The sequence below is a fragment of the Moschus berezovskii genome, chromosome 19 (assembly GCF_049115385.1).
Source record: "Moschus berezovskii isolate FMDL1 chromosome 19, NW_MosBer_1.0, whole genome shotgun sequence".
Taxonomy (NCBI): Eukaryota; Metazoa; Chordata; class Mammalia; order Artiodactyla; family Moschidae; genus Moschus; species Moschus berezovskii.
Genome location: NC_142478.1, coordinates 67,678,881 through 67,698,787, shown reverse-complemented (window position 1 = coordinate 67,698,787; position 19,907 = coordinate 67,678,881). Strand labels below are relative to the sequence as shown.

Sequence of the window (19,907 nt, the reverse complement as noted above, 5' to 3'; positions counted from 1 at the left end):
AGATGGAAGAATCTAGGCTCATTGAAATTATTCTTTTGATTGCATCTGAACTGTCTAGGCCCCCTATCCTATCGCCATCCTGAATTCCCATGGGATGGCCATACTCTGTTGTTTACCGGAATGGCAGCAACATTGTTTATTAAATGGCAGGCAACATTCTTTGTACACACCGGGAGGCAGGAGAACCAGGCTGGCTCTTCTCAAGAGTATGTAAATTTAAAACTTAGGAGGAAAAGAAGGTGAGAGAGAGAGGCCGGCAGCCCTGGTAGCAGAGACCAGGCTGTGAATGCGGGCTGGGAAGTCAGACAGGTGTAAACCATCAGCCTCCTCATTTTACACCTAAGGAAACTGAGGTTCCCTACTTCCCAGGGCCCCTTCTCACCCTCCCCTGGGCCTAAGGGAAAGGCAATCGGAACTTCGCTTCCCAGTCGCTACCCACAAGGCCCCAAAAACGCCTAGGCGGGGGTTTTCCCCGTGCCCAGGACTCCCGCTGGTCGCCCTGGCCCCGCCCTCCCTATTGCTTATTGGCTCTTTCGAGCACGAGACCGATACAGGAGTCAGCCAATGGGAGTGGCCCACGGCGCGTCTTTCCCGGGAAAGCGGAGGCCGACGCGGGAACCCGGAAGTGCGAGACGCCGACAAGTTGAGGAAGCCAATCCGCTGCGAAGAGGCTGGCGAGCCGACCAATGGCGAGTCGCCGAGGGCGGGGCCACGGGCCGGCGGCGGAGGTCCGGGGAGCCGGCAGCCGGCGGCCGGCCAAGACTGCGAGCGCTGAGAAGGCTGCAACAGGGCCCGGCGGCGCGAGGTGAGGAGGGGTGGGCGGGGGAGGGTGCAGCGGGGCAGTGGACCCTGGGTGGGGTTCGGAAAGAGGCGGGTCCCCAGGGTGACCTTAGTTCAGTGTCCTCTCGGGTCCTCAGTTTCCCTCTTCCTAGCTAGTGAGCACTGAAATTCGTGCCTCCCAGGAACGCACTTCCTCCCTGGCAAGCTGCAGCCCGGCCAGAGAGCCCCGACCACCTGGACGGGGCAGTGACCCGCACCCTCTTCTATCGCTCCCCATTAGAGTTCGTACCAAGCCTTTTCAGATGTTCTGTATCGACCAGCCAGGCTCCCCCTGAAACGTCATCAGTTCTGGGTCTTGGTCTAGTACCAATCGGTGCTTGGGCCCTGGTTGCGAGTTAAGACCTAGGTACTCTAGACACAGATGCACTGGGGATTCGTTCCTGATTTACTTCTTGTGGGTCGTCTGGGTATTGACTTATTCAGTGTGTGTGTTTTCCTCAGCTGAAAAGTTAATGCCTAGGGCACCTTACCTCTGTGGGATGATGCGGAAGGAGATAAGGCACAGCTGGTACTCAGGTCTGCCCAGCACACCATAGTTGCCTAATAAATGCTTATTGTTAGCATGATGGTGCTTGCAGACTGGACTCCTCCACTCCCACTGCCAGCGCCAAGCACCTGCTCATTGTCACAGAAGGCAGTCACGGCCTCAGACCCACAACCTGAGTTCCTCTTAAGATACTGAGACTGCCCAAACTCTAGGCCAGATGCCTGCTGGACAGGCCAGAAAAGCAAGGCCAGAGCAGGAAACAGTATTGTGGGTAATGTCAGGGCCAGGGCAGGGGGTGGTGGCAATAAATCAGGCCCTTAAACAGTTGTACTTCTCAAACAAGCCTCAGAACTGCCTTAGCTGTTTTGGACATGTGTATTGTGTATCCTGAACACAGTTTCGGGTCTGGGGCCACAGAGATTTGTGCCTAAGTGGGGAGACTACAGCAGTGGGTTCCACAATCAAGTCCCAAGTGCTGTCCGAGTGCCTCTGGGCAGGAGCCTTCACTTCCCTGAACCTGTCTCAGCTGCAGAGCCAGGCTTCCACTTGAAGACTGCAGGAGAGATTGTATGAGGCTGCCACCAGGGTTCAGCACAGGGTCTGGCACACAGCAAGTGTTTAGTAAGTGTTGAGCGGCAGCAGCGATCCCTTTCAGTTGCACCACCCTGGACGTGACACCCATCTTTGACTTGCCCCCACCCCCGGGCATCAGTTAAGAGGCGTGGGGGTGAGGAGGTAGGTCTCTGAGACTCTGCTGAAGCCAAACCAGGTGTTGTTCCCCTGCTTCACCTCCTGCAGGTCCCGCTCTCCCCCAGGCCCCTGTGGATGTGTGCAAGGGGCCCGCCCCTGGGCCCAGATGACACTCATGCCGATGGCTTCGGTGATGGCAGTGACTGAACCAAAGTGGGTCTCAGTCTGGGGCCGCTTCCTGTGGGCAATGCTGCTGAGCATGGTGCTGGGCTCCCTGCTGGCCCTGCTGCTGCCGCTGGGGACCGTGGAAGAACACTGTCTGACTGTGCTCAAGGGCTTCTACCTACTCAGGAGTAAGTTGGAGCGGGCACAGCCCACCATCACCAAGTGCACCAGACCGTCCACAGAGCTCAGTCTCACCTCCAGGGGTGCGGCGCTGCTGGCGGTCAAGACCAAGTCCTCTCCAGGTAAGACTGGCCATCTCTCCTCAACAATTATTGATCCCACAGGTATTCAGAGGGCCTGCTATGTCCTGTGTGCAGGGCACGTGGTCGCCCTGAGCTCCCAGCTAGACAAGGTGATAGGTGGCCAAAATAGGGGTGGTGCTATGGAGCAGAGGGAGCCAAGGGAGCACGCCAGGAAGGCTCCCTAAAGGAGGGGACGCCTGCAGAGACCTGAGAAGGTATGAGGGGAGAGTGAGCCAGGTGGAAAGGGTAGGAGGGCGCTGCACCCTTGAACTAAAAGCCACCCAGTAGGTGTGGCTGGCGCTGAAGGTGGGAGGGCAGCAGAAAAGGGCCTGGTGTAATGGAGGGTCTGGTTGAAAACCATTAGGTCAAAAGGTCCAGGGATGGGGAGGCCCCCCCACGGCCTAGCAGCAGTGGGGAGCCCTTCACAGTCAGGGTCTAAAGTGGCGGAGCAGATGCAGGAAGAAGGGACCCGCACCTCCAGAAGTCACCTGAGTGGCCGCGAGCTGGAGCAGCTGTAGGGGAGGGCTGCCTGATGGGAGCTGCGGCCGTCCAGGAACACAACCGCTCAGAGGGGGCCAGGGCACCCAGCTGATGCCCACACGGCAGAGACTGGCTCGGGGACTGAGTGGACAGGGGCTGCAGGGAACAAACCTCTGCACAGACAGGCACACGGAAGGGCAGGTACAGCCTGGCTGGAGGGGGCCCTGGGGCTGTGGGGAGACAGCCCAGGTGATGGCCCCGAACATCCTCTGCCTCCCCCCATCCTCCCTGACCCATGCCTCTGGCTCTTTTCTAGCAGGCAAGTTGGAGGCCAAAGCGGCTCTGAACCAGGCCCTGGAGATGAAACGGCAGGGCAAGCGGCAGAAGGCCCACAAGCTCTTTCTGCACGCCCTCAGGATGGACCCGGGCTTCGCAGACGCGCTCAACGAGTTCGGCCTCTTTTCGGAGGAGGACAAGAACATCATCCAGGCGGACTACCTGTACACGCGCGCGCTGACCATCGCGCCCCACCACGAGAAGGCGCTGGCCAACCGCGACCGCACGCTGCCGCTGGTGGAGGAGATCGACCAGCGCTTCTTCAGCAGCATCGACAGCAAAGTGAAGAAGGTCATGTCCATCCCCAAGGGCAGCTCCGCGCTGCGCCGGGTGATGGAGGAGACCTACTACCACCACATCTACCACACGGTGGCCATCGAGGGCAACACCCTCACGCTCTCGGAGATCAGGCACATCCTGGAGACGCGCTACGCGGTGCCGGGGAAGAGCCTGGAGGAGCAGAACGAGGTCATCGGCATGCACGCGGCCATGACGTACGTCAACACGACGCTGCTGTCCCGCGTGGGCTCCGTCAGCATCGGCGACGTGCTGGAGATCCACCGGCGGGTGCTGGGCTACGTGGACCCCGTGGAGGCCGGCCGCTTCCGCACCACGCAGGTCCTGGTGGGCCACCACATCCCGCCCCACCCGCAGGAGGTGGAGAAGCAGATGCAGGAGTTCGTGCAGTGGCTCAACTCGGAGGACGCCATGAACCTGCACCCGGTGGAGTTTGCGGCCCTGGCCCACTACAAGCTCGTCTACATCCACCCCTTCATCGATGGCAACGGCAGGACCTCGCGCCTGCTCATGAACCTCATCCTCATGCAGGCGGGCTACCCGCCCATCACCATCCGCAAGGAGCAGCGGTCCGAGTACTACCACGTGCTGGAAGTCGCCAACGAGGGCGACGTGAGGCCCTTCATCCGCTTCATCGCCAAGTGCACGGAGACCACCCTGGACACCCTGCTCTTCGCCACCATGGAGTACCCAGTGGCACTGCCAGAGGCTAGACCCAACCACTCCGGGTGCAAGGAGACGCTGCCGGTGAAGCCCTAACGCTATAAATCCCTCCTTGGTGGCAAGGGATGTCCCAGCGGAGGAAAAAAATAACTCCACATTTCTAGAAATCTAGTTGTCTCCCAGAGCAGGAGATGGGTAAGAAACTGAAAACGTTCTTTATCTCCAAATATTTCTTTAAAGAAGAAAACTAAATTATTAAGCCTTGCCCCCAAGATAATTTATAACTGAGCCAAGTTATTTATTTTCCTTTGAGCTGGCACACGTGTGGTGTCTGCTGGTGGCCCTGACCCCTGGGGTGGTCCCAGCGGCTTTTGGGGCATCCATGCTCGTGTGACCAGAACACAGGTTCTGGAGCAAAATTTGCACTAAGGTGAGGAGTGTGGGCTGAGGCCTAGAAGGGTAACTCCTTCCAGCACTTTCTGGAACCGGCTGAGAGGGTCTGTGCCTCCCTGGGATGTCAGCACGGCTGAGGAGGACCCAGTTGCAGTTCTGAGAAAGGATTGAAAGCTTGCTTTCTTACAAGTGTTGGCTCCCCTAAAAAGAGGTTAGTGTTGTGACTAATCTTACTGGTAGAGCAGATTTCTGAGACAGGAAGTGAGCATTCACCATGTATCTTGCTTAGTCCAAGGAACATGCTTTGAGCAACAGTTTCCAAACTCTGGTACCAAAGGTGGCTGTTTTTCCGCATCAAGACTGTTTTTCTAATTAAGAACAGAGGTGTGGCTAGCCTGGTTTCTATTGATATTTCTCATATTTGCAGCAATTCAGACCAGATGTTTTAGTCTAAAGGTTCTCTGGGTTTGTCACCCGACAGTTAAATCCTGCTGCAAATCAAGTGTTGCTGCTGCTGCTGCTGCTGCTGCTAAGTCACTTCAGTCGTGTCCGACTCTGTGTGACCCCATAGACGGAAGCCCACCAGGCTCCCCCGTCCCTGGGATTCTCCAGGCAAGAACACTGGAGTGGGTTGCCATTTCCTTCTCCAATGTGTGGAAGTGGAAAGTGAAAAGTGAAAGTGAAGTCGCTCAGTCGTGTCCGACCCTTAGCGACCCCACGGACTGCAGCCCACCAGGCTCCTCCATCCATGGGATTTTCTAGGCAATAGTACTGGAGTGGCTTGCCATTGCCTTCAAGTGTTAGGACACATCAAAGAAGAGAGATGCCAAGTCAGTGCCAGACAAGTGTTTGTGATGAGTTAGGACGCCGCTCTGTAGGAACCAAGAAACACCCTTGACCGCAGCCAGGATGCGTCCCTCTCATCCACTTACCTGCCCCACGGCCCCTGTCCCCTCCGGGGAAGCAGCATAGATTCCCTTGGCATGGCCTTATTTTTCTAGCAACTTGTAAAAAGATGAAATGTTACATGTAACACACCCACGTTTTCGTTATGGAGACAGAGTCTTTTCAATCATTATCTGGCACAGGTGCCAACGCGACTGCTGCTGTTCAATCCAGAGGTTGGACACCATCAAGCCCCTTTTCTGGGGCCCGAGCCGGTGATGTCCAACACTGGACTGTCAGTGTCTGAACAAGGGTGAATGCCCACCGAGTGCTGGGTGAGGAGACGGTTCAGACTCTGACGGGAATGAGGACCCTCTTCTGCTGGAGTGTGTCTACATTATTCGCTTGTATAACAAGCACAGTAGTTTCCTAAAAGATAAGTGAAAAGGTGTGTGAAATAGCCCAAGTGAGTTTAAAAGATATTTTTGTATTTGTATGCCACAAGATATTTCTTAAACCTTAACTCTTCGACCGTTTTGCTTTTTTGTAAGCACACCAAGGAAGCCTAACTGAAGGGCTTGCTTTGTACTAGAGGGAGGAATTTGCACTTTAGCTATATTTGACGGGTATTATTTTAAGAAATTACTAATAAAGTATTTTGTTACATAAATGCCTAAGACTTTACTACCTTCCTCGAGAGATGTTCCCATCTGTCCTAGGGATGAAGGAGGGACTCTTTCAGAACTTAGGCCTGTATTGTTGAGAGAGAAAAACAGGAAAGACCCAAGCCAGTCATGTCACGAGAGAGAGAGCTGGCTGGTCATGCTGGCGGGGATGGACCGCTGGCCCTGCACCAGGACCGAGATAACGTAAACGGTCCTGCGCGCACCTGCTCACCGCCAGCTCCCTCCGCCCACAAGCCCACTCCTGTTCCCCAATGTCTATTTCTGGAGCAGTCGACGGCCTGCCCCTAAATGGGGTCCTGCTCAAGTCTGAAAGGCCCACCTCTAATGAGCTCTGTGTACACCTCAGGGACGAAGTGCGGCCAGGGGACTGGAGCAGCAGGAGAACGCCACCGTTACCTAGCGCCCCGAGACCTGGATTGAGAGCAAAGGGTCACAGCCCCTGGGTCCCACCCGAGCCACAGCCTCTCACCCACAGAACAGGCCTCTGCAGGGGAGGAGATGGCCAGCCTCCCCCAGAGAACATAGGCTCTTCCGACAGCTTCAAAGCTGCTGCCTGAATTCAGAAACACCTAATAAGCATTCTGTGCTAAAGATGAGGTACAGAGAACCTACAGGTTAAAAGGGTTATTACAAAACACTAGGGAATTGGCAATTTGTCTGGATGGCTGACATTAACACTACTCATGTTTCTAGAAATAACAGTAAAACCATGGTCTTTAGGTCCGTAGAGACAGGTGCTCCAATAGTAGGGGCACTGTGATGTCTGGGGTCTCCCTGTGGGACCCAGGGGATACAGGAGAGAGGTGGGGACACAGGCGGGCTGAGCAAGGCTGCAGCTCGATGGCAGGCACACAGGGTTTAGTTCACTACCCTGTCTACTTACCTGTTTTAAATGGTCCGTTAAAAACGTTAGATTAGAAAGTAAGCCTGACTGATGCATAAAACCTTTGAAAACGGCTAAATGAGCCAATTTTTCATCACAAAGGAAAGAATTCCAATACGTTCCCCCAGAGTGCCTTTATGAAGTCAGTTTTCCTACTGAATGGGCAAGGTCACATTCAAAGGAATAGGTGAGGGGTGAAAAGCTGTAAGCGCCGAACTGCTGTAAACTGGGAGTCTCACAGCTGAAACGGGTGAAAGCAAAACAACCGGCTGACTTACTGAAGTTCTAGTTACACATCTATCAGGGAGAGCAAGGCACACCCATTTCAAAATACATATTTGAACACACATCTGAGTACCTTTCTGCAAGTTTTTAAGAGAACTTCAGTTTAATAAACAAAGCTAAATGAAGAGAATTTAGGTTTGCACTTGACATGGTATTTAAACAAAACCAAAGGGCTAAAACTCAGTATTTAGACAAAGAACACAGTTCACTAGTCACTAGGCAGAGAAAATGGTCCATAGCAGATGGCACGCAAAGTTCCTACACAAAACAAATGTCACAAATATTTTGCTTTGAGGAAACAAAACAATGGGTTGACAAGTCATTTACAAATACATAATATAAAAACGCACAGCCCCCGTGAACAAAACTCCATCAGATGTTTTTTAAGTGACGTCCCCTCCCCACCCCTTTACTAAAATAGGCCATTCTGGTGAATTACTAGCATCTGCCATTTTGTCTTTTAAAAATTAAAAGAGTGACGGGCACATGTGCTGTGCAGGGTGTAAGGAAGTGTCTTATAAAAAGGGACCAGAGTTGGCCCAAAATACTTGGACAAGTGGGTCTCAGAACAGTGTGTTCGAGTTTCACTTCTGTTTCTCAACTCTTTCAAGACACACAAGTACCTCAGAAAACTACACCCTGCACCCAGCCTGCAGAGAGGTGGTTTTCGTCCTCTTGCCCTCAATATGAGGGAGCACTCTCAACCTCTTTCCTTGGACACCCTTTTCCAGTCCTGCCTAAACCAGAGGAAGTGTATGGCAGCGCCCGGCACCTGGCTCTGCATGGCCAGGGCCGCACTGGGCACCAGGCGTCTTCCCGGCCAGCGTGAAGTAAGGCGTTTCCCTTCTCACACCGTCGCACTCACTTTCTCAGAAGCAACTTGGCGAAGTCCGCATTAGACATCTGGGGAGCCTCGGTGGTGGCTGGGGTGGCACCTGCCGGCAGGGTGGCAGGACCATTCTCGGCCTGGGTGGTGGCGGTGCTCGGGCGCTGCAGGGCGCGCGGCAGCAGAGAGAGCTGGGTCCTCCCCTTTCCCCGCCTGGAAGAGCAAACAATGCATGGATCTTCCAAAGCGACAACTGGTGACTTGAGCCAGGCCGGTCCTGGACCACCCCAAAACAAAAGATGAAAAGCAACAAGAAGGCTGAGACAATCCCTGAGCTCCCTGACTCTGGCTATCAGGGAAGAGTGACTTTAACAAACTCTGCCTTTTCCACAACTTTTCGGGGGCCACGCCTGTGCAACACCATCACATGTACGGTGGACAGAACAGCTGTGACCATACAGACCTCACCAGACAACCTTGCAACCTTGCCGCCTCGTCCCCATGGGATGAGAACACAGCTCTGCTGGGGTTATAGTTGGCGAACACCCAGCTGTCAGGTTTGGGACCCACACATGTGGATCCACCTGCCAAAGGGGACTTCAGAGTGACCACTGTCTTTAAAAAAACATTTTTTAAAAACTTAAATAAACCACCAGTGTAAACCAGTGCACACGATGGAGGGCCCACTTCTGGGCTGGCCTCGGCGTGGACGTGCTGGGGAACCCCTGCCCCAGGACAGAGCAGGCAGGCCGGCCCCTGTCTAACTCACTGCTCTAGAGGGAAACAGGGTCACCATGGTGCCACCACGACAAGGCCACAGTAGCGTGCATGACACTTACGCCCCGTAGACCTGCCGTGGCAGCAGGGTACTCCCCGGGCCCTTCCTCGCCTCCGGCTTCTCCGGAACCTTCCTCTGCGGCGGGTTGCTGATGGCCACTTTGATGACATTCTCTCTGATGGTCATGCCATCCATCTTCAGGACAGCCTGCGACGCCTGGGATTCGTTCTCGTACTCCACGTAGGCCAGGCCCTGAGGGTGTGTAAGGCCCAGCCAGGTCAGCGCTGCAAGCCAGGATGCAGCTCCCCACTCAGGCCCCCAGGTCGGTTCAGAGAGCCCCTCCCTTGGGTTTCCCTGCCCCACTGCCACCTCCCTCGGCCTATAGGTTCCTTCCCTGCCCTAGTCTCCCCTATTTCTGCAACTGACTAACTTCAGACAACTCTTCAAGTTCTATGCACCATGTGCCAGAGATGGGCCAGCATAAACCCAGAAAACGGAGGGACCTGTACATACGTGAGCCCGTGTCCCTGTGCCTCCGGGCTGCCCATATATTCGTCAGCTCTCAACTAACCAAACTCTTCTTAAACAACTACTCAAAACGTGGTCAAGGATTTCACAGGAGGTTGAGGAAACACCAGAGCAGGGATTCGGGGAGATGCCGGGGGCCTTGTGAAGAGGGGTCCGGAGAGGAGGGAGGAGGCTACAAAGGGGGGCACCTCACCCCAAGGCCCCACAGCCTGGGGCCGCACTGGAGCCCCCGCTAATTCGTGGTACTTTTTCTTGCAACGCTTCTTTTCAGTGCAGTTATCCACTTACAAGTTAACCCGACTCCAAGTGGAAAGAGCCTAGTGGACCTATCCTCCTGTTAACTTCTTGTCTGTTTCTTAGCAGACAAACCAGAAACCACTCTAGAACCAAGTAGGCTCAGACACCAACCTTGGGTTTGCCGGCCCGGTTGGTGACCAGCCGGATGTCCTTCACAGTGCCGTGGGCCTTGCAGATCTCCTCAAGTTCCTCTTTGGTGCAGGAGAAGGGCAGGCCAGACACGAACAGCTTGTGTTTCTCCAGGGCAGTGCTGTACCTAAACACCTGTGGAGGAGGGAGAGGACTCGCACCCTGGGCCCAGCCCAGCTCCCCACACCGCAGGGTCAGGCCTCATCCACAGGCTGGGCCAGAGCCGGCTCTGGGTGCGAAAAACTGCTCACTCACCCTGGGCAAGTCCCTCACTTCTCGAAGCCTTCACTTCCTCCTCTGGAAAACGGCCAGAATAAAGGCTGCCATTCTCCAAGTCTGGGTGAGGGTCGAAAGGTAACACACCAGACGCTGGGCACAGCCCCGTGAGCTGTTACACGGTGTCGACACCAGCAGCTCAGTGACCAGTCCCATGTAGAGACCTCAGCAAACCAGCTCAGAATGGACCCAGTTAATTCAGGCATTTCACTCCTAACAAACGTTCCACTTAGATTCTAAATACGGGAGGCTGCAGCAAAGAGCATTTAGTCTGTCCCACCGCAACCCTACGGAAAGGCGGGCTTACCCCCCAAACCAACCTTGAAGTCGGGGTTTTTGCTCTTGTCCACACACGGGGAGACGAACATGGGCCGGCCCTCAACGCTCTGCCGGTCCAGCTGGAGCGCCTGCAGGGCCGCCGCCTCCTCTCTGAACTCCACGTAGCAGTAGCCGCGGAAGTCGCCACGGTTGCTGAAGATGGGGCGCACCTCGACCACATCCCCGCAGGCCTCGAAGAGCGGCCGGAGTGTAGCAGCCGGCTCCCCCAGCCCGTAGGGCAGGTTGCTGACGAAGACGGTAACCCCATCCTTGCTGCTGTCGTGCGGCACCTTGGGGACGTCCCTCCGCCGGGCGCCCACCCGCACCTCCTTCGGCTCCGACGGGGGCTCCACGGCCGCAGGGGCACTGCTCCTGGAAAGGTCGGCTTCGGAGCCCAGCTCCGCTTCCCCGGCTGGAGGAATGCTATTTTCCACCCTCCTGCGCTTGGAGGGCTGCTCTGCAGGTCGACAGGGCAAAGGACGGTCAGGTAACGGTCTCCTGGCACTGAGCTGAGCCAGGGCACACCAAGCAGGCAGACAGCCCTCCCCAACAGATGCCAGGACCCCTGTGGATGCTGGGGTGCACAGTCCCCCACCCTCTGCCAGGTCTCTCCCGACCCTCCTGGCACATCCCTCTCCTTGCCAGGACCAGTGACATCTGGGGGAGGGGACAAGTCAGGTGAAAGTGACATCCTAAATGCTCATCATCCATGCTCAACCATACAAGAGGTCGAGGTCGGGGGTCTCCACACTGTCCCAGCAAATCCCTCGGATCCCTCCCGGAAAGTCCAGGGCAAAGAAGGGGATGAGCCCGGGGGCCAAGTGTAAACAAGCACCTCAGTGACCCAGAAGTGCATACTCCCTGGGCCACCCCAGAAGTGATACAGAGCGCTAGCTCCTCCCCACATTCATGACTGTCCCATGTCCTTCCACAGAATTTAACAACAACACTCTACTCCAACCAACACTCCCCAGTGCCGCCAGGGGGACAGGACTGAAACCAACCAGCGTGGGCCGCCTGCTGCCAGACCTTTCTGTCAATTCCCCACTGCCCTCCAGATGGGATCTGCCCGCGGCACTCTGCGTTCTAGAGCACTGATGGGCAGGCCGGCCTGCCTCACCGACCCCAGCACCCAGCCCCCACCAGGATCAGGTCCAAGGCTGCAGAGAACAGCAGGCCTCCCTGTACTCTGCGGGCCCCTGCCCTCTCTCACTGGCACTCACCCTTCCCCGATGCCAAGGTGCAGTGCCACTGCCCCACAGAGAAGTCACCTCACCCTTTCCTGCAGCCTGCTGACCCCCAGTGCTTTCCCGGGCCTCCAACGTGACTCTCACCCACAGCTCCCCGAGTCCCCATGACATGTCACTGCAGTCACAGGTCCCCTGTGCCTTCCCCTGCTACACCAGGAGCCCGAAAGGGCAGTGAGATACCCACGATAATTTCTGAAGACCCCAAGAAATGAACGATGACTCCATCACTTTTTACTCCGGCTGATAGCTCTGCACCAGGAAAATGCTGAGCCTCCTTTGGCGTCTAGAGACCACTCTTTACCTTGACCAAGTTTGCTGAAATAAATCTGACCCACACCTGCCCACACGTGAAATGGCAGGAGTGACAGAAACACAGTCCGGACAATTCTACAAATCAAACCACCAGGTGGGAGTCAAGTAAGGCGGGGAGGTACAGTATAGGCGCAGGGCAGGGCTGTAGCCAGGTGCCAGGGCCTGAGGGTACAGAAAGTCCACGCTTGGTGAGGAGGGGAGGGAAAGTCCGCAGCAGGGGAGAAGGCAGGCACCACTCAGGAAGGGGAGGGAGGTGGTGTCAGGCATGCCAGCAAGGGTGGCACCTGGTGCAGGCCTGCGAGCCAAGCAGGGGAGGAGGGTGCCACCGCGTGGAGGGGAGGCAGTGACAGGGACGGTGTGGGCACCTCCTGTGTGTTACTCGCTCTACTGTGTCCCACTCTATGTGACCCCATGGACTGCAGTCCACCAGGCTCCTCTGTCCATGGGGTCCTCCAGGCAAGATCCTACTAGAGTAGGTTGCCATTCCCTTCTCCAGGGGATCTTCCCGACCCAGAGACCAAACCCACATCTCCCGCACTGACAGGGGAATTATTTATAGTCTGAGCCACCAGGGAAGCCCTCCGGGACCTTATTCTCAAACGGTTCCAGAATGAAGCTCTCCGTGCTGTTCGGCACCCTGTCTGGAGCTCTAGGACGTCCCAGGCATGAAAGTCCTGCCAGGCGTTACCTTCCTCGTCATCGCCCCACTCCTTTTCATCATCGTCGGCTCTGCGCTTGTCCGCCCCTCTGGTCTTTTTCTTCTTCTTCAACGCTTTCTTCTCGGCCCGGGCCCTCTTCCGTTGCTCAACCTTTTCTTCCTCTTGCTGGGCAAGAGCTGCTTCCTTCTCTGCAGCCTGGAAGGTCGGGACACAACGCGTCACTGGATGTGGCCATTACACGAAGTCCACTGACTCGTGACGGGAGAGATGAGCACAGCAGGAGGTCAGCCACCCCCAGGATACCAGGAAGGGCGGGGGGGCTGCGTACCACCTTTTCAGACCCTTAAGGAGCTGCATCTCAAGTCTGTGGTATGTCTCACAAGATGCCCAGGAATGACTCACCAGTAAAAAGAAAAACATCTATAAAATGGGCCCTGATTCATCTAGGGGTGCTCATGCTCCAACCACTAGGCTACATCAGTCAGGCTCCTTTTTTTATCTTCTTCGTCTATTTCAATAACCTTTAAAGTACTCCACTACCTAAAGTATTTACTATTTGGGCTAACATTTTCAGTTCAGTCGCTCAGTTGTGTCTGACTCTTTGCGACCCCATGAATCACAGCACGCCAGGTCTCCCTGTCCATCACCAACTCCCGGAGTTCACTCAAACTCATGTCCATCGAGTCAGTGATGCCATCCAGCCATCTCATTCTCTGTCGTCCCCATCTCCTCCCACCCCCAATCCCTCCCAGCATCAGATTCTTTTCCAAAGAGTCAACCTGTCGCATGAGGTGGCCAATCTAAAAAAAAAGATAGTCTTAAACACTGATTCAAACATCTCACAGTTAACACACTGAGTAAAATACATTTCTTAGGATGACCCCAAAGGTTTTAACAAGGAACATTCATACCAAACACAGTCAAAATCACTATCAGAATTTTAAATCCACTATATTCCAATAAGAAATTAAAAAAAAAAAAAAAGCTTTCAGAGGTTCAAAGACTTGAAACAAAGAGCACTGTTACCTTAATTCTCTGCTCATTAACTCGAGCTAGTCGAGTTTCGGTTTTCTGAACAGCCAAATCCCAGTCTTCCAAAGTACCTTGAGAGGAAGGAGAAGCAAACTTTCACTTCTCTGGATTTTGAAGGATATAAAAATATAGAATTGTCTTAATTTCCCCACACCTTCAGAAGAGATCTCTTCCATCAAACAGTAACAACTCGAGAATTGGTTTTCCATTTTAAGATTTCATTTGTGTAGGTTTCAAGTTTCAGAACTCAAATAGTTCTTCCAGGTGTGTTTAGATCACCCCTTCTCTTTTAGAAAAGAGACTTGAAAACCTGACTAGATTCTATTACAAGCTCTCTGTGGCAAAGATTACTGAAAACACTTTAATGCAAAAGGCACAAAACATCTGTACTAAGACCAAAAGATTTTAAGAGCTCCTCAGATGATAAATGCTGAGGTGTTTTTCTTATTGATGCTGCTGTTTAGGTGTCTGTTTCCAGTTCTAAAGGACTCATAGTACCCAAAATCCAGACTAATGCCTGTGGAAACTGTATAAAGAGGCTCTGAAATTCACCAGGGAGGCACACGTGATCAGAGAGCAGTCTCGCAGTGGGCCTCACCGCGCTGTGCTGAACACAGGCTCTGCTGATCCAAGGGAGCCCTTGGCAACGTCCAAAGATGGTTCTGCTCATCAGGACTGGGGGTGGGAAGAGCATTCCTGGTACCCAGCGGGAAGAGAGGGTCCAGGGAAGCTGCACATGACAGCAGCACCCCCGTCCCCCAAGAGGCCTGTGCTAGAGCCTTGTCACAGGTCCCTTTGCACGTGGTGTGAGAAGGGCAGCGGGACTCCCCTCTCACTGGCGCGCACCGCATGATGGTCTCATTGCAGAGGCCCCTAGAGGGGTGGAGCCGTAAACAGGCGTCCTTGCGCCTACCGCCCTGTGGCCACACTGGTCTTGGGAGGAGCCCCACGGCCGCGGCGGTGCCGGGTCCCCACCTTCTGTCCTCTCCATGGTGAGCAGCACCTCACAGACGTGCTCTGGGTAATCACTGGTGCACTGGACGGCCCGGTGCAGAGCCTTCCTGCAGTGCTGCGCGTCACCGTGGGCCCTGGGACGGAAAACACAGAGCTGAGGCCACAGGGACCCAGCGGAAGACACGGGGGCAAGGGGGCACTCTCACACAGCTAACGCCACGGCAGCAAAGCCTAGCATCAACTTCAGCTCCGAGGAGACACCACGCTCTTCATGCCAATAGTTTTAATGCTTCCCGCTTGTCCCAGAAAGCTCCCTAGTCAAAACTGAAGGCTTTCTTCTAAACCACTCTTCCCCTCAGATGCCAGTGCTGGTGGAAGAGGCACCTGGGGACAGTGGTCCACAGCCAGGCCTTCTGCTTTTGCGTGTGCAAGGTGTGTGGAAAAACCCAAGAGCTGGGGGTGACAGGGTAGGCCCCAGAGAGATTTTAGGATGTCATCCCCCTTGAGGGGAAAGCCACCAACACAGCGACTGTCAGGTTTTGTGCCCAGGGTCACAAAAATCTTCCCACACTGACATGAAATGAGATGCTGCTCAACACAATAGTTACAAAACAGCACTCTGTTCATCCCAGCAGTTATAAGACACTGTGTTCTCCTTTCTGTTTAAAAAGTTTTTATAAACACACATAAACAAAACACACATTAGGACACTAAGAAAAAATTTAGGGCAACAGTTCTCAAAGTATGATCCATGGACGCCTAAGCGTCTCCAAGATCCTTTCAGGAGGTCTGCAAAGTCAAAACTACTTTCATTTATATACCAACATACTTATTGGACTTTTTCACTGTGCTGACGTTTGGACTAAGGATGCCAAAGCTACAGTGGCCCTTGGCACAAATCAAGACAGTGCACACCTTGATAATATGCTGGGTGACAAACGGAAAGCACACACTAAGCACCTCTTCATACCCAAGTACAGTGCTTGGAGCAGAGAGATAACAGGTTACTGTCTGAGTTGCAAGCTGGACTACTTCCTTTTTTTTCATGGACATCATTTCAGAGAATAGTTGAGTGACAAAAACTACAGTGACTCAGGCATGTGTATCTGGCAGACATCTTCAAAAATTAATGAAGTGAGGCCGTCACTTCCAGAAAAGCCACTGGAGAGTTTTTGTTGACTGATAAAACTGGGGCTTTCAAGTGAAAATCAGAACTTGGAAAACCTGTATCTGCCACTGTGAGTTTGACAGCCTCCTACTTTAAAGACCTTTCTGTGAAGATCAGTGCAGATATGAACAAATGGGATAATGAGATGCAACAATATTTAGAAGAGCTGCAGTACTTGATGAGTCAGCATTTTCCACACACAATGCATGTCATGGAATCTTGCGTGGGTAAAACGGTCTGCTCAGTGCAAGACAGACCACTGGATGTTAACATAACAGTCTCATATTCTCCAATGAAAATGTCACAACAGAGAGAGTGCAGAACCAGACAGGAGAATCCAGCTGTCTGCTGCTGAGCCAGATTAGAGAAATCTGTAAAAAGCATAAAACCAGGCCACTTTCCCACTATGTTACTGTGGAGTCTGGAAAGTAGTCATTTCTTATAAAAATACATTATTTCTGTTAAATGTCTTCACAGTGAATTTTAAACGAATAAAAGGTTTTTTTTTTTTCAGTTTCATTTTCTAATACGGTAAATGTTAATAAATATACCTCACATAAACAAAAGCTCTTGAGGTGGTCCTGAGACCAAAACACTTGAGAACCACTTATCTAGCGGAGTGCTCCACAAGCTTTAATTGCGGTCGTCTCTGGGGAAGGGTTTTAAGAGACTTTCTATCTCACACTCTGTAAATGTTCTACTCTAACTTGAGCACACATTATTTTTTTAAATCAGGTGGGGGGCGAAATATTCAAAACAGAAAAAAAATAAGTTTATCGACACGCAATACCCAACATACCCCTTCACGGGTCACCTGCCTTCTCGTGGCAAAGGGTTTGTGTAACTCAGTGACGCTACAAGCCATGACAGACATGTAGGACCACCCAAGATGGACGGATCATAGTGGAGAGTTCTGACAAAACGTGATGCACTGGAGAAGGGAATGGCAAACCACCCCAGTATATTTGCCATGAGAACCCCATGAACTGTATAAAAGGAAAGAAAGATATGACATGGAAAGATGAGCCCCTCGAGTCTGAAGGGGTCCAACATGCTACTGGGGAAGAGCGGAGGACAACTACTAACAGCTCCGGAAAGAATGCAGCGGCTGGGCCAAAGCGGAAACGACGTTCAGCTGTGGATGCGTCCAGTGATGAAAGTAAAATCTGACGCTGTAAAGAACAATACTGCATGGGAACCTGGAATGTTTGGTCCATGCATCAAGGTAAATTGGACGTGGTCAAGCAGGAGATGGCAAGAGTAAACATCGACATCTTAGGAATCAGTGAACTAAAATGGATGGAAATGAGTGAATTTAACTCAGATGACCATTATATCTACTACTGTGGGCAAGAATACATAGAAGAAATGGAGTAGATCTCACAATCAAAAAGCATCTGAAATGCCATACTTGGATGCAACCTTAAAAACGACAGATCTCGGTTTGTTTCTAAGGCAAACCATTCAACATGACAGTAATCCACGTCTATGTCTGAACCACCAATGCCGAGGAAGCTGGTCAGTTCTATGAAGACCTAGAAGACGTCCTAGAACTAACACCAAAAAAAGATGACCTATTCATCATATGGGATTGGAATGCAAAAAGTAGGAAGTCAAGAGACACCTGGAGTAATAGCAAGTTTGGCCTTGGAGTACAAAATGAAGCAGGGCAAAGGCTAACAGAAATCCATCAAGAAAACACATTGGTCACAGCAAACACCCTTTTTCAGCAACACAAGAGATGACTTTACACATGGACATCACCAAACGGTCAATACCAAAATGAGACTGATTACATTCTTTGTAGCCAAAGATGTATAAGCTGTATATCGTCAGCAAAGACAAGTCCTAGAGCTGACTGACTCAGATCATCAGCTCCTCATAGAAAAATTCAGACTTAAACTAAAGAAAGCAGGGGAAACCACTAGGCCAGTAAGGTATGACTTAAATCAAATCCCCTATGAATCCCTTGAGCTTCCCTGGTAGCTCAGCTGGTAAAGAATCCACTTGTAATGCCGGATACCTGGGTTCGATCCCTGGGTTGGAAAGATCCCCTGAAGGAGGGCATGGTAACCCACTCCAGTATTCTTGCCTGGAGAATCCCCATGGACAGAGGAACCTGGAGGGCTGCAGTCCACGGGAGTCACAAAGAGTTGGACATAATTGAGCGACTAAACAATAAAACACAAGTGAATATACAATGGAAGCGATGAATAGATTCAAGGAATTAGATCTAGTAAACAGACTGCCTGAAGAGTGATGGACAGAGGTCCATAATATTGTACAGAGGCAGCGAATAAAACAGAAGAACTGTACAAAAAAGATCTTCACGACCAAGACAGTCACGATAACGTGATCACTGACCTAGAGCCAGACATTTTGGAATGTGAAGTCAAGTGGGCCTTAGAAAGCATCACTACTAACAAAGCTAGTGAAGGTGATGGAATTCCAGTTGAGCTATTTCAAGTCTTGAAAGATGACACTGTGAAAGTGCTGCACTCAATATGCCAGCAGATTTGGAAAACTCAGCAGTGGCCACAGGACTGGAAGAGGTCAGTCTTCATTCCAATCCCAAAGAAAGGCAATGCCAAAGAATGCTCAAACTACCGCACAATTGCCCTCATCTCACACGCTAGCAAAGTCATGCTCAAAATTCTCCAAGCCAGGCTTCAACAATATGTAAACCGTGAACTCCCAGATGTTCAAGCAGGTTTTAGAAAAGGCAGAGGCACCAGAGATCAAATTGCCAACATCCGCTGGATCATGGAGAAAGCAAGAGAGTTTCAGAAAAACATCTATTTCTGCTTCATTGACTATGCCAAAGCCTTTGACTGTGTCGATCACAATAAACTGTGGAACATTCTGAAAGAGATGGGAATCCCAGACCACCTGACCTGCCTCTTGAGAAACCTGTATGCAGGTCAGGAAGCAACAGTTAGAACTGGACATGGAACAACAGACTGGTTCCAAATAGGAAAAGGTGTACGTAAGGTTGTATATTGTCACCTTGCTTATTTAACTTATATGCAGAGTACATCATGAGGAACACCGGGCTGGAAGAAGCACAAGCTGGAATCAAGATTGCTGGGAGAAATATCAATAACCTCAGATATGCAGATGACACTACCCTTATGGCAGAAAGTGAAGAGGAACTCAAAAGCCTCTTGATGAAAGTGAAAGAGGAGAGTGAAAAGGTTGATTTGAAGCTCAACATTCAGAAAACAAAGATCATGGCATCTGGTCCCATCACTTCATGGGAAATAGATGGAAAAACAGTGGAAACAGTGTCAGACTTTGTTTTTTTGGGCTCCAAAATCACTGCAGATGCTGATTGCAGCCATGAAATTAAAAGACGCTTGCTCCTTGGAAGGAAAGTTATGACCAACCTTGATAGTATATTCAAAAGCAGAGACATTACTTTGCCAACCAAGGTCCGTCTAGTCAAGGCAATGGTTTTTCCCGTGGTCATGTATGGATGTGAGAGTTGGACTGTGAAGAAGGCTGATCGCCAAAGAATCGATGCTTTTGAACTGTGGTGCTGGAGAAGACTCTTGAGAGTCCCTTATACTGCAAGGAGATCCAACCAGTCCATTCTAAAGGAGATCAATCCTGGATGTTCATTGGAGGGACTGATGCTAAAGCTGAAACTGCAATACTTTGGCCACCTCATGCAACGAGTTGACTCACTGGAAAAGACTCTGATGCTGGGAAAGGTTGGGGGTGGGAGGAGAAGGGGACGACGGAGAATGAGATGGCTGGATGGCATCACCGACTCTGTGGACATGAGTTTGAGTGTACTCCGGGAGTTGGTGATGGACAGGGAGGCCTGGTGTGCTGTGATTCATGGGGTCGCGGAGAGTCGGACACGACTGAGCGACTGAACTGAACTGAACTGAAAGAAAAAGAAATGCGAGAAGGCAAAGTGGTTATCTGAGGAGGCTTTAAAGTAGCGGAGGAAAGAGAAGCGAAAAGCAAGGGAGAAAGGGAA

General features: G+C 52.1%; 2 protein-coding genes across 6 annotated transcripts in view; one reads left to right on the top strand and one right to left on the bottom strand.

The window, feature by feature from the left end:
* Nucleotides 1–212: 212 nt before the first annotated feature.
* Nucleotides 213–5,154, top strand: FICD (FIC domain protein adenylyltransferase). Of its 2 annotated transcripts, none has more exons than XM_055405649.2 (3): nucleotides 213–805; nucleotides 2,126–2,484; nucleotides 3,284–5,154. In XM_055405649.2, exons 1-3 carry the CDS (start codon nucleotides 687–689, stop codon nucleotides 4,354–4,356), a joined length of 1,551 nt encoding a protein of 516 aa, XP_055261624.2. In that variant the 5' UTR covers nucleotides 213–686; the 3' UTR covers nucleotides 4,357–5,154. The 2 variants fall into 2 exon arrangements, with proteins under 2 accessions (XP_055261624.2, XP_055261622.2); XM_055405647.2 differs by having other exon boundaries at nucleotides 442–805; nucleotides 3,281–5,154.
* A 395-nt stretch (nucleotides 5,155–5,549) lies between these two features.
* The window catches only part of SART3 (spliceosome associated factor 3, U4/U6 recycling protein), a 43,779-nt gene continuing 29,421 nt past the window's right edge, over nucleotides 5,550–19,907 (bottom strand). The window contains exons 13-20 of one of the 4 annotated variants that reach the window (XM_055405635.2): nucleotides 14,773–14,885; nucleotides 13,792–13,868; nucleotides 12,795–12,960; nucleotides 10,547–11,001; nucleotides 9,933–10,085; nucleotides 9,058–9,248; nucleotides 8,258–8,431; nucleotides 5,550–5,967 (exon numbers count right to left, since the gene is read on the bottom strand). In XM_055405635.2, coding sequence (XP_055261610.2) covers nucleotides 5,931–5,967; nucleotides 8,258–8,431; nucleotides 9,058–9,248; nucleotides 9,933–10,085; nucleotides 10,547–11,001; nucleotides 12,795–12,960; nucleotides 13,792–13,868; nucleotides 14,773–14,885 — 1,366 coding nt within the window. In that variant the 3' untranslated portion in view covers nucleotides 5,550–5,930. Of the gene's footprint in view, nucleotides 5,968–7,220; nucleotides 8,432–9,057; nucleotides 9,249–9,932; nucleotides 10,086–10,546; nucleotides 11,002–12,794; nucleotides 12,961–13,791; nucleotides 13,869–14,772; nucleotides 14,886–19,907 lie in introns of those variants that run through there. The other 3 variants (XM_055405638.2, XM_055405637.2, XM_055405639.2) reach the window with 3 other exon arrangements.